The following is a 14,450-nucleotide window of genomic DNA, read 5'->3' as shown; positions in this document are numbered from 1 at the left end:
GGTGTATTCAAACTCTTTGTCCTTGGCTTCACCACCTTCAACTCTGATTTAAAGTAATGGCACTTTTTTTTGTTCAGCAGGCAAAGCTCCCACTGATGTTATCCCATCTGTCTCTTTGGACAGTTCTACAGCACAGCTTCAGCTTGCTGTCCTATGTGCATTTTAGCTAAAATCCATCTTTGCATAACACATTTACAGCATAAGTTCATCTGCACACCTCCTTCTCATATGGCAGTAAGCCAGGGAAAATAAAGCAAGCAAGACTCATGTATTTGGCTTGATACAAAGCCTGTTGATGTCAGTAAAAACAGTAGGGGAAAAAAAAAATCACAATCAGAACTAGTTAAAAGCTATCCTTCCAAATCACTCGTGTACCGGAGGGTTAAAAGAGACACAAACATCCAGCAAGCACAGGGCTATAGCAGACAACGTGAACGTTCTTGTTTTAAAATGTGAAATTATCAACAGGGTTTTAAGACCAGATTTTCCTTAAAGCAAAGCCCTATTGTCAAGCTGACATAGTGTGGGTTTCATCAGTCCCCTGGAGCAGAAAAGTCATAGCAGCAAGAGTTGTACAGCACTGATATCAGAGCTCACTTTCAGTATCCCTCACACAGGGCACGCATAAGCAAAAGCTTCACACATGTCTGAGCAAAGTGCAGAGAGGCCTTATTTTAGTGTGAAAAAAAACACGGGAAACAGAACAATGAGGAGCTGAAATTTTCATTGAAATTCTTTGCAGTGTACCCTAAAAAAAAAAGGCTACAGGAGAACATGAAGAACAACTTGTGACTTCTCACAGACAAGCAGTAAAATTTTATTGTTCTGGCCGTTTCCAGAGACTGCATTAATTTTGACACACAGGGATATCATCCTTTGTACTGTGCACAGCTCCCAGGTCAGCTGCTTTATAATAACCAGAGACAATGCTGGGGTCCAGCATTGTTGGACTGGCCTCTCCAGTAGGCTCTGCCAAAAGTTTACCGTATGCCTGGCAAAGAGCATCTCTCCCACCGGGATGATGTCCTCTCCTAGCTGCAGAGGGTTTAACTCAACAGTGCACGCACTGATGCCATAAAGCACACTGTGGGACTTATTATTGCTGTTGTCATTGTGACCTGACTGCATATTTTTCATCCTCCAGATTTCCTTTCCTGAAAACAGCTCTGCCTTTCAAGCAAAATGGAAAAGATTATATAAACCTGTAAAAGCCCTCGTATATTTCTACACTTCTCCCCCTTTTCTTAGACAGCACTATTGCTCTATTGAGCAAGGCAGGTGTGAAATTATCAGAAGGACTGCGATATTCTCCTGCCTCCCCTGATCGACTACACCTGTGGCTCTCAGGACAGGTCCTAGAGTTTCAATGCTCTGTGCTGGACCACCCTGGATCAGCCTCAAGACACATCTAAGTTGGACCTCACTCAGTTTTTGGGCTTCCCTGCCCCGGTCATGAAGTCTGTTGTCACATATGGCCATGTCAGGAGGGGAGATGTCCCTCCATCAGGATCACAATCACTTCTGCAACACAGAATCCATAACCTGTTCTAAATGATGGACCAGATGATGAAGATGACTGCTCTTGGAATGACCTCGATGATACACATTTGCCATTATATTTCAAGTAATTCAGGCAAATCCAGGTAAAGTTTGCAAGATGCAACAGTGTTCAGAGCAAGCACTTAGGCTGGCCATGCTTGGACACACACTTTTTGCTCCAAAACAATAATTGTTTTCTCTGTTACTTTCTACATTTCTTGACCCCTCTTCTGTACCCAGATTTTCCTGCCTTTCAGAGTACATTCCCAACAACCAGCTTCCTATAAAGCCAAGAGCTAGGAACACCAGGACTAGCAGCAGGTGTCAGAACTGCTTTCTGAGAAAATTTTACTGAAGAATAGTGAGGAAAAAAGCCACTTGTTGGAATATTCATTCAAATGTAGACATAGGCGGCTTTCACAAACACCCTAGATAGTGCACTGTTACAGATATTAAAGGAAACATACATTTGAAACCAACTGCTGAAATGAAATTATGTTGCTCAGTAATGCACATAATCCAATCTAACAACAGAAACAATGCTGCAGATACAAACACTAACCAGTGCATGTCTATTCACTTGTAAATGCAGAATACATGAATTTAAGAGCAACTGTTTTGATAATCTAATTTGTGACAGTGGTTAACAATCCCTAAAAGTATATATAATTTCAGACTTTCATAAGCATCTCATAAAAATGGTAAAGACTAACTTTATTCTAACTAATACACTGTCACATTGAGTTTTTGACTCAGCTCAAATTCTGACACTATCAGTGTTTATCTTTCATGAACAGTCAAAATTTCAACATATTCATGCAACATTTAAGGAGCAACCTGAAAAAAATAATATTTTATATTTACAGAGCAGTTCAATATCCAAAGTGCTTAACAAACTAGGATTTTTAGCATGTCCTTTTATGTTTCAATGAAATAACTGCTGTTGAACTTGTACCATGAGAATGGTAGTAATCCAAAGATGACCTAATGATTTAAAATCCTGAAAACCTGCAAAACACAGTCACCCCTGAATTTCAAGTCACACAGTGATTTGTAGAGCAGTGAGAGAAGAGAAAACCAACACAAAGTACAATCTTTAATTTTCTTAATAGCCATAGAATTACAAGTTTTATTGATTTGTCCCCACTTAGGTACTGTCAAGGTCTCTCACTCCCTTATGTATCTCACCTCTGCTACATCTCTCTTAATCCTGGTTTAATCCCCAAAACCACCAGTGTGGTGGTCTCAGGATTCATCTCACCCACCATGGGCAGTTATCCCACTGAAGCCACGGGACCGTCCCACGTGCAGAAATGCAGGTGCAAACTCCTCATTAACGAGGCAGACATGATTAATAACCTTGTGTTTTCCTTTAATATGGCTCATTCATCCAGTCTGTATCATAGTTCATTTACAACTTTTCTGTATTTGTGGTAACAAATATTTTTTTTAATTCAATATATAACTTTGCCAATTTACTGCCAATTACACTGCCATTTATTAGTAACAAAATTGTTAGAAAAGACCGGATGAGGTCAAACAGCACCTCTTATAGGCACAGAAATGGCTTTTGACACATGCTGATCGCACATTTAACAAGGTAACAGTCTTGTTAGCATCTTCAGACAACTCCTGCAAATTCCTACTTGCATTTCCATGAGCAGGATACTGCACAAATTAGAAGGCATGATTAAAAATGATAATGACAGGGCTGAAACTATATCCTGCTCATCATTCATCAAAAGAAAGAGAAATACCTGCCTTGGGGCTGTAATAAGACAGAAAGTGGGACAGGAGGACCAGTCCTCCCCCAGCAGACTCTGCAGGAAACATTCCAAACATGACAAATTCACTGTTCGCCCAGCAGATGAAGTAATGACACTAGTATTTGTCCATAAAATGTAATTTAGCCAGACTACTCCAATGAAATCAGAAGCTTTAACACTATAAAACTAGGGGGTTGGAATATTTTTACCTTATTAAGAAATTGGAGGAAAAAAAACACATAAGTTTTCATTTTTGCGTAGCTGAACCATCACACCATGGTCTTTGTTTTCAGGAGTGAACCCCCACAGCCTCCAGCTCTAAACATTTTGTGTAATTTCTTCTCAGCTGCACACACCTTGCCAAAAGCCAAGTGCCAGGTGTAAAGTCCACGCTCAGGCTTATCAGTACACTAAATAACATCATCTTCCCTCTTGGCCTCACCAAATACCTGAGGGCGAGCATCAGCGCGGATTCCTTCACGCTTCCAGCTCCTGTCTCATCATGTCCTGTGCCGCAAGCTCTGGGTTGAGGTTGTCAAGCCAAAGCTTGTCCGTGTAAAAACCCAGTCAACAAGCACATCTGCCAGCAGTGCAAGTTTAGGCTTGGTTTAATACCTACATTTAACTCCTGCCAGACATTAGCGATACAACATCCAAGGGATGTATTTAGGTGGTGTCATAGTTCCCTTTCTGTCTGTAATGTGAATCCTAAAAATAATTCTTTGGAAATCAAGGAACGTACCATAGCTAAGTCAAACTAATTCTGAGCTTTATTTTGACAAAACAAGCCTTGGCAAAAAGAAAACAACGGTGCGTATGTTTTTATGAATTTGGGAATGATAAAATGGAAAAATGTCTTTAAAAGAAATATGTGTCTGTGCCATGTTTGCAGCCAGAGATTCAGAGAGCACATGAAATCCAAAAATAAAACTGACTAGAAACAAGAGCAAAGCTATTTCTTCTGCCTAAACTAAAGGAAATATAAACAGTGAAGCACCAATGGCAAAAAGATGATTATCATGCTGTAACAAGCAAGAGTAAAATTCATACCAAAGCTTTCTAAAACCTCCAAGAGCTCAGGGAAAAAAAAAAGTGTTTTTCTGCATATCCATCAATAAAACCACTCATACATGAGATTTCTGGGGCAGAAGCCTTAAGCTGAGAGTCATTTAAAATGCCTCCTGGATGAGAAGTTATTCTCACACTGTTTTCATACGAAAATACGCATTACTGTTAAGGAACAACTGTGTGGTTCTCTGACACCTCTGGAGTTCACTCCTCAGTAACAAGAGCCAAAGGCATGGCTATTAGGTAAACTAGAAACTGGTCAAAGTACAGCTAAACTGGCTGCAAAAGGACTTAAAAAAAGGTGATAAGTTATGTTAATTTTTATAGTAAACAGCAAGGCCGCCTTACACGTTCTTGGAAGATGTGTTGTGCTATAGCAGCTGCCTATAAAACCCAGTGAATGAGGTAATGTGCCAAACTTCATCTGAAACCAAACCATCTTTTGTTTCCCTGATGACATTAAATAGGACAGAAATGGCTACCTGCACTAGGAGCTTTCAAAGACCAACCTTTTCTTTTTGCCTTTAAAATATAAATTCAATTAGTTACTTCCATGCTTAAGCAGAACTGCTGCTGAAATTGTACTCTAGCGATAATTGCAATTCAAGAATGATCTAATTATATACAAGTCTCAGTGGCTGCATTCCCACGTTGCTTCCTACAACCCGGATTCACTACAATACAACTTGTAAGTGACAACCACATCGTTTGCAATCATCCTCCCTTAAGACTGCATGGCTTTCTATATGTTTAATGAGAATGGAGTTAGTCTATTAGTAACCTTACTATTAAAAAAAAGTGAGTTTCTACCCACCGTTAAATCCAGAAGAATAGAAAAACACTTCAGCTGCGTGTAAAAAAAAAACAGCTGATGGGCTAAACCATACAAGGGAAAGAACATTCTTTTAATTAAGGTACTGGATTAGGATTCAAGTACCAGCTTTACTTTTTGGCTCTGCCACCCGCTTCCTGTGTGACCCAGGGCAAGAAACTTCATCACCCCACAGCTCGGTTTTTCATCTATAAAATGGACGGTGACATTTCCTTCTCCCGCTCTCTCTGCATTTCGGTTGTGAGCAATTACTGAGTGCTGGCACGTTGCCTTGGACAGCAAGTATCCGATATTAATTGAAGCCTCTGGGTAGTTCTCCAATAAAAAGCTAAAAATCGACTCGTCTGCCTGTCGCAGGATCCTCACGGAGTTTTACATTGCCACCATTTCTCACTGCTGCAATCTCAGTCATTTGTATCCCTTCAGTCCTGCTTTTGAAATGGAGGAGGAGGGGAGAGGAAAATGCAGTTGATTGGGGTATCCTGAACATTAAAACTACAGCTTTTTCCAACACAAAACATCCTGGCCAACTCGAATGGACCATTCTCCGCTAACTTTGTCAATGTGTATTCTTTGCAATACAGAGAGGCTGCCAACAACTTGCTGCTTTTTTCTTCAGTATTTTTTACTCCCATTGTAAAAAAGTCAGTGCAATGGTTTTGCCAGGTTTGTAAATGTGAATGAGACCATCTGAGCTAAGCCGACTATTTTAAGAGGGTTCTTGCAAGTAATTACAAGGTAAAAAATGAGAATACTTCACACCTACATTCTGACTGAAAACTACTCAGCCCTGCTGGCTCCAGGCTTTTAATTGTCAAAAGAGTTCAAGGTTTGGAAAGTTATTGGCATCAAGTAACACTGGATATTCCTAACTAGCATTGTGTCATTATTTGGCATGATTTTTGCTGGGATACTTCCCAAATCTGTGACATAATCAGAGGGTTCTCTACATTACACCATATAGTCAGATGCTCATGTTAGTGTAATATGTTACCATGTTTAATACCATTTGCTATTACTTACACTTAATCAACTCTGGAACCAGTTAAACCATATAGGAAAAGCAATTTCAGAGGCTTTCAACTGACAGTTTTCCACACACAACTTGACCTAAAATTATGACCTGAAGTTTCTAAGATGCGGTCTACATACGCAATTGCCTCTAAACAAACATCCATAACTCTCCACAACCCTGTGGGAACTGAAAATTCATATGAAAACAGAAAAAAAGCACAAAAATAACTTCTGTAGAACTGTCTTAACTGTCAGAGTTTCCCCTTCTGGCCAGCCTTAATTTACTGCTTCAGCAATTTTATGCCCAACCTCCACGATTATTACAAGCTTTCAGCAACACAGAAACAGCTGAGCTCTCTAACATCAAGCCCCTCTTTAGGTTAATGTCCCAGTGCAGTATATCTTGAAAGACTCACAGTAAATTCAACACAGGTATCTTAGGGTGCACATTCCCATACATACATTTTCAAAGCAAACTAACAACTGCACCCTTTAGCCCATCAAATTAAAGGAAGTAACATGATTAAGTGTGTAGAACTCCAAGATGCAGACGGGGATTTGTAGAAGTCACTTTTGGACTTCTGGTTTGCTCTCTCATAGAGTCCGAGCATCAGACAATGCTGAATATTCACCCAGGGGAAATCCGGGCTCCTCTGGGTGCCATCAGCTGGGTACCCAGCACCCCACATCACTAGTCACTTCTGAAAAGCCTCATTATTTACTTTCCTGCCTCTCTATAGGAAAGGAATAGACATTTAAATAAATGACATAATCCTTATTACCATTCCATTCATTCATGCAGGTCACTATAATTTACTGCCAGGAAAAATAAACTCCTGCATAATATTCCTCAATGTAAGACATTCAAAAGGCTCAAAGGGGGAGAGGAGGTGAGAGGCTTCTGATAAATATTTGCTCAAGTGACCGCATCATCATGAACACATTTGCTAAAAAAAAATACAGGTGAAGAAATTTACAGTCAACATGGCACATGCCAGATTGGGACTGGGGTGGTAACAAGGAAAAGAAGAAGCAGGGGACAGAAAAAGGGAATTTTTAACCAGTTCTGTTTCAGGAAGGAGAATTCCCAATATTGCAAAGCTGGGGTTCTCCTCCCACATAGCCCACTGAAAAATAGTTTTAAGCAAAACCAAAGTTGAGTCAAACTAAACTCCCTAAAGGACTAAGCAAAAAAAAAAACAACGACAAACACAAACACCACACCTCCAAAAATCCCACAGCTCATCACCTTCATTACATTCTTCTTGGGCCAAGCTCTAGAAATCAAGCCTCATCCTTGGGGAGCCCATGTCCTCCAGGCAGATGGTCAGCAGAGGACCGAGCCACGCAGAACACAATTTACTATCATCTCTGGCAGGCGCTGCTGCTACACCCTCCATAAACTTTGTTTAAACAAGCGTTCAAACAAAAATGGCTTGTCCAGTCACTCAGTTCATCTCAGCAATATACCCACAGCTCACCCTACCGAGGGTGACAAAATATCACCAAGGCTCTAAAAGTCCTCACTGCTTTCAGTGTTGGCCACCTAAAACCAAGTACAGGCGAGTTGCGTGGTTCACAGACCGGCTTTGAAGACTTAAACGTACCAGGGCTTGTGGTAGGGCTTCCCCAACGCAAAATTAGCTTTTCCTTCCTCTGCTCCACAAAGTCTAGCTCTCAAACTGGCATTTTCATAGGGAATAGTTTCATTTCTTGCTGCCTGACAAGCTGGCAGTTGTTTTATTTTGAATTTGGGGGTTTTCAGCAGATTTAAGTGGTCCCAGACAAAATGAGACACTAATTTTAAAGACCATCCAAAACAAATGTAAGAGATGCATTTTTATTAATGTAAAAATCAATCAAGAAATAGGGAAGTGAAAACTTTGTCACTGTTTTGGTCATATAAACCCACACTCACAGTAAGATTCTCCATAGAAAATAAGTCAGTCACCAGCCAAAAATAGCTTACAATAATCAAATTCATTTTTTGCTTTCAATCTTGATTGATTAAAAGTTTTATTCATAGAACTTATGAGGCTCAGATCACCCCACAAGCCTGGAGACAGCAAAGCCCATTCAAGAAATACTTCAGAAACCGCAGTTGAGATCCCAAAAAGTACTACCAGCAGGTCCCATTATAACAGCCAAACCGATTCCTTTTGGACAGCAATGCCTTCAGAATCAATAAAACTGCTCACACTCATCCAGGCTAACCCACTAAAGCAAGGAGGAATGGAATTGGTTCCTGAGATTTCAAGCCTTAATTTAGCTAAGCACTTAGATAAATACATGTAAGCCTTATTAAAGTCAACAGAATTTAATGTTATTAAGTTAACATTATTAAGCATGTGCTTAATAGTCCTGCTGAATCACAGCTTTGCTACTCCTAAAGATTCAGGCAGCTTTTTAGAATTTGTCCTCAGGTAAAACCACAATTTTTGTCACCTATGTTTCAGGGACTCCCCATAGCCCATGCAATGGGCTATAGTCGGATCTCTATGATGCTGTTACACTACGTTTCATGAAGCTTTAGATGTACACTCAGTTAAAAGTCAATATGTAGCTTTTCATTAAAAAAGTGTTTCACCTATAATAACAGCAACCTAAAGGATCACTTTACCTGTTTTCATAACTGCAGTTATTAAAATTTGTGTTGGTACAATTGTACAAGTAATAATTAAATTGTAATACTAATGATTAAAATTGCATCAATATTTATTACTAGGTCATCATGGAAAGCTTGCAGGTGTATCACAGCAAAAAGAATTCACTTGGACACACAGATTTCACACCTTTGCCAAGGCACAGGTACATTGGTTCTCCAGACACTACTGGACAGACAAATACATAAAGTAGCAATTGGTTATGTAGTGAGATCTTCTCTTCAGATGATTCTTAAGTCATCTTCAAAACTAATGCAAAATGTATCAGCTTAGCTCTAAATGTCTTAATGGAGAATTAAAACATCATCTTACTTACCAACAACGTCAAGATGGTAGGTGTGATTGATGGATCCGTACTGGTTTTCCACTATGCACGTGTAATTTCCCTTGTCAGATGGGACCACGCTCTCCATGATGAGGCTCCAGTGCTGGTTGCGGACCTGGAGGGTTGTAAACCAGAGGTTGGGAACTTCACCAGCGTAGTTTCGCCCTCTCCCAATCCAAAAGAAACATTTTCTGAATCGTTAACCTTTTGTAATCTACGTTTAAAAGCCTTTTCTGTGCTTGGCTGATGGTTCTGGAAACTGAAATAGTTTATTTATTCCTGACCAGGTACAGCATGGCTGCAGCAGTGAGAGCTTTCTTGCATTCTGCTATAAATTTACCTCGTCCCTGATGCAAGCACTGCACATGTTGGTGCGCACTCAGTGCTACCAGCCTAATGAGATGGCACCAATTAGCAGCGGTCATCTTTATAACCTCTCCATCCACTCTAGAGCAAATTCACAACCTCAGGATATTTCCCACCTGCCTCCAAACAATCATCTAATAATATGATTGACCAACAACAATATGGGATGGGTATAATCCCCTAACATCTAAGTCTCTGTCTTTCTCTAATAACTCAATTACACAGCCCACAATTTGGAGAAAAAGAGTACAAAAGGGCAACATTTGAGATCCCTCCACCAGGCACACAGAGTGGCCACACCTCTCGCTGATCTGGGGTACCACGAGAAAGAAAAGATGATGCTGCCTCATGAAAAATGGCTGAAGAAAATCCTCACAGAAACAGATCATAAGGATATACATTTATTTCATGCACTCCTTCTCGGACAGAACATAAGAAAGGTGCTGGTGCCGTTCCCATTTGAACTCAAAAGAAGTGTTGGCATTGGTCTTGCAGAAAATAGGATCCAGCCCAATACTGGAAGGATATAGAGTCATCCGGTACATACATATATTTCCTGCATCATAAGTTGGCTCCCAAAATGACCTTTTGCTGGCTATCCACTAATCCCTTGTTTTAGCATTACATTTTGACAAAGCGCTCAAAGATCTTAACATCATGTAGCTGTAATGTACAACTTTTAAACTGCAGAGTACGTATTTTAGCAAATGGAATAAAAATACAATCTGGTACAGTCATTTTAATCAGCCAAATGGAAAGCAGTAATTCAGTGCAGTACACCAGAAAAAAGTTTATGGACCATTCAGTGACGCTTCCAGTAACTATACATTCTTAAAAGATCATTACAACTATAGGTCTGAAATCCTGCTTTGTGCCTGACTATTGTGTAGGTCCTTATCCAGCAGGAAAAGGCGACACAGGGCTGTGTCCTCAGGGCCAAGAGCTTAAACCTCGTGCTTGCTGGAGGTTAAAATGCCTTCAGTTCAAAGCCTGAAAGAAGAGTCCTCTCTGTAAGGAGTTCCTGGCTTCTCTAGTCCCCCCCAGCTAGTCATTAACTCATTAGTTAGACATTACTATTACTGTAATATTACTGTAATATTACATAATATTACCTATTGACTGGCCACGTGGGCTTTGAGAGACAAAGAAAACATAGACAAGACTACAGCAGCAAGTGAAGGGCATGGTTGCTAACCTAATGTCACAGAAATGTGTGATACAACCTCAAAATCTCCAGCCCAAACTTACAGCTCCTCTTCCCCACCCCTCCTCTTTATGGTATACATCAAAACTATATATTGATTCTCTCTTTCCACACTATGAAGAGTTAAGAAACCAATTTATGAAGCTACAAAGAGTTTATCAGTGTTATTTTATTGTCTTGTTGTTCTGCTAAGCAACTTTGAAAGTCAAGGTTTGGGTCAGGAAGAATTACTGTCATAAACCGTTGGTAAATAACAAATAAAACAGCTACATATTTTGAATATTTTACTTCTTTATGAGCTGTTTTGAGGGAAACTTGGTCAAAGTGACCTGAATGTTTTGTCACTATAAGTTACATCACACTTCTCAGAATCGAAGTGTCTTTAACCAATTTGACTGCCAAACAAGAAGAGATCATGATTTCATGAAAGATTAAAAAAAAAAAAATGGTAACAAGCTGTAAGTAATTAATTTGATGGCGAAACAAAGGAAATTGTTTAGCATTCAGTAAGAAAACATAACTAATTTACAGCCACAAGTGGATATACTGGATGGCAATATTAAAAAGTATTTGTGCAATTTCCCTTCTTGTAACTCCAATGAGAAGAGATAATATCTTTATAATAAAACAACAGCTTAAGCCTCTTCTGTTTGAACTAAAAAACCACTGTAGAGGCCCAAAGCATTTATGACACATCGTCACACAACTGGATTTATGTCACGGATCTGGATTCAACTAGATTCAGCTTGTTGGCTTAGTGCTTTCTGGTTACAAGTGCAGCATTGCGAAGCCCAGAAAAGCTCCCCTTTGCTGGGGATGACGGCATCTTCCCCAGAGAAGGCTCCCAAATTGAAACTTCAGTTCTCAGACATGTGACGATCCTGCCATGTCCCCGCAACCTCCCAGTTTGCAACACCCTGATCAGACAGGCTCTGTTAACATGTTTTTAAGTAATGTGCCTTCACTATTTAGTCCCAATAAAGCCCATCTTTGGGCAGCAAAACTGGTGCCGTTACTGACAACCAGCATCAGGATCACACCCATCTATGTAAAAGGTAGTTTTGAAAGAGGTTCAAAACAGAGTTTCCACAGCAGACAGCTCTTACACCAGCCTTCTACACACAGTTTAACTATAATAGTGATATTCCTTTTATTTTGGGGGAAGGGGGAAACCTACTCTTGTGACTCCTTTCAGTGGTGCCCAATGACAGGGTGAGGGGCAACGAGCACAGACAGAAGCACAGGAGGTTCCATCTGAACATAAGGAGAAACTTCTTTCCTGTAAGGTGCCAGAGCCTGGCCCAGGCTGCCCAGAGAGGTTGTGGAGTCTCCTCTGGAGACATTCAAACCCGCCTGGACACGACCCTGTGTGATCTGCTCTGGTGACCCTGCGTGAGCAGGTGGGTTGGATTGAATGATCTCCAGAGGTCCCTTCCAACCTCAAACATCCCATGATTCTGTGACTAAACCTGCAAATAGATGGTGTCTTTGGTGATGCAGGTCAAAGCTATTAGATCCCTCCTGGTTGCTTACTTGGGCCCTTCTAAGTGAAGACACCAGTCCTACGGTTCTCCAAATATTCCCTAATGAATTCCCCTGGGTAATACCAACTGGGTCAATTTAAGCTGTTTACATAGATGACTGGAGCTCACCTGGCAGGCAGAACATATTAGGGAGCTCATGTGAATTGTTCCACTAGGAGAAAACATGAGGGAAACAGCAAGCTGCTGAAAGCAGGAGCATCCTCAGCAGAAATATGCAGTCCAGCAAAGGAGAAGCGTCCACAGCTGGAGACTGATAAGCTGGAGGAAACTCTTCCAGCTCTCCAACCTGACTAACTCCTTGCCAGCTATTATCCTGTTGTTTCTATTATGTTGTTCCCTGAAGCTTTACTTCATATTGAGTTCTTTCAAAATCCTGGAGAATACCCACATAATTTCATCCATTCTCTCACCTGTTCTTCAGGATATTCCTTCCAATTTGCAATTGCCTTTTCTAGATATAGGGAAATTCAGGGGATAACCACATTGGAAGCATGCTGAAACACAGCTTGAGACTTCAGGTACTTTGTCACCAGTTCAATAACTGCTTTTGTCACTTTTTAAATTATTTTGCAATACCTATTTTTATGTTTTATCTGTGCTTCACACCCAAAAATGGTAATTTATTTGCAAAAGGATTCAGATAATAAATACAATCTCAGCATGGTTATCTTTATTTTCTAACTAGTTATGGAGACTTCCAGCAAATCACTGAGGTGCTTTTTTTAGCCATCTTCTCCATCAAATTTTTAATCAATTCTTCCAAACAACATCTCCAAACAACTCAATTTTTAAACTAACTTATCAATATCAAATGTACACAATTGTCCCTTTAAGATATAGGCTGGAGGTGGGAAACCTAAACTGGAATCAAAATGCCAAGAAATACTGAAATCCAGGAAAGGGGAAGGGATGTTTCATAGAAATGCTGTACTTTTGGAGTATCACATAAAAAATTGTGGACAGTTCTGTTTCATTTTCAAACATGTGTCTTCAGTGAACAGATCCATATGAAAAGTTAACACTTAGCAAAAAATGGCAAAAGGGGGTCAATTTTATATGAATTTCAAAAGAAGGATTAAAAACCAAAATATGATTCCCCACAAAATCAGCACCATTCAGACATATACTGGTACTGCTCAGGAAGAGGGAACAAGTGCAGAACATCCATGCAAAAGCCATATGCTTTAACAGTTCCTATAGAGTCAGAACTCTTTCTTTACTCTGTATTTACCTGGCCGAATTTAAATGTGTATAAGATGACTGTAGTGATGAAGCTTATCAAAATGCATATGTGAAAACACACACCTGTCGATACATAAACAGTAACAACTGATAGAAGAACATTTGCTTTCTGGGTGGCATACAGAAAAGTAAAGGCTCCTGTGGTGTCTCATAGAGGATTTAGATTATTAACTCAAACAAATTATTAAATGCCTTTAAATGCACAAGCATCACTTTAGAGACATAAAAAAAGACTAAAAAATATTTAGACATTCAATAGCTGAACCCTTTCTCCGTGCTGTAGGGACTTTGTGCGTACCTTGAAAATAATCAGAAAAGGTTCGATTCTGAAATCCACCACCCAGAATTAGTCACAGTGGAGGAATTTTGCTCTGGGAGGTATCTTGGCCAGCACATACACCCTCCTGCTAGTTCACCCAAGTGCAAATTGACTCAAGACATTCCCCATTCGGAGGGACAAAGTGTTGCAGGTCACTATCTGATTACGATAAAGAGAATACAAAGAAGAGATTTCTTAGCTCAAGGCAGCAGGAGAGAGCTGGCTGAAGGATTACTGAAAAGCTTCATGTTTTCCTTCCCTTCACTTTGTTCTTAAAGCCTTCAAGGGATAATTGCCCCTTCCTAAAGGGATAGATGGTGTTACATCAACTGGTGATGGAAGATACAGTCAACTGGGCTACTCTAGTCACTCAAAGTATTATGAATATTAAAGTATCCAGCAGAAACGCTTTACATATAGCAATGTTCAGATTCAAAACAAACCAGTGTACAAAAATGATCATAAGTTGCTGTGATACCTGGCTGAACACAAACCAACATGGAAAGATTCAGTCCTTTCTGAGCATCCCTTCATTACAAAGGTGTCAGTATAGAGGTGTCAAGAAAAC

The 14,450-nt window shown here is 40.0% G+C and overlaps 1 protein-coding gene across 20 annotated transcripts in view; it reads right to left on the bottom strand.

Moving 5' to 3' along the window:
- The window catches only part of FGFR2 (fibroblast growth factor receptor 2), an 85,905-nt gene that overhangs the window by 40,418 nt on the left and 31,037 nt on the right, over window positions 1-14,450 (bottom strand). For all 20 annotated transcript variants that reach the window (XM_065066855.1, XM_065066854.1, XM_065066851.1 and 17 more), the window contains one exon: window positions 9,199-9,322. In XM_065066855.1, the coding sequence (XP_064922927.1) occupies window positions 9,199-9,322 (124 nt within the window). The remainder of the gene's footprint in view (window positions 1-9,198; window positions 9,323-14,450) is intronic.

Source organism: Columba livia, chromosome 6, assembly GCF_036013475.1.
Source record: "Columba livia isolate bColLiv1 breed racing homer chromosome 6, bColLiv1.pat.W.v2, whole genome shotgun sequence".
In the NCBI taxonomy this organism is placed as follows: domain Eukaryota; kingdom Metazoa; phylum Chordata; class Aves; order Columbiformes; family Columbidae; genus Columba; species Columba livia.
This window is presented reverse-complemented; position numbering and strand designations above follow the sequence as displayed.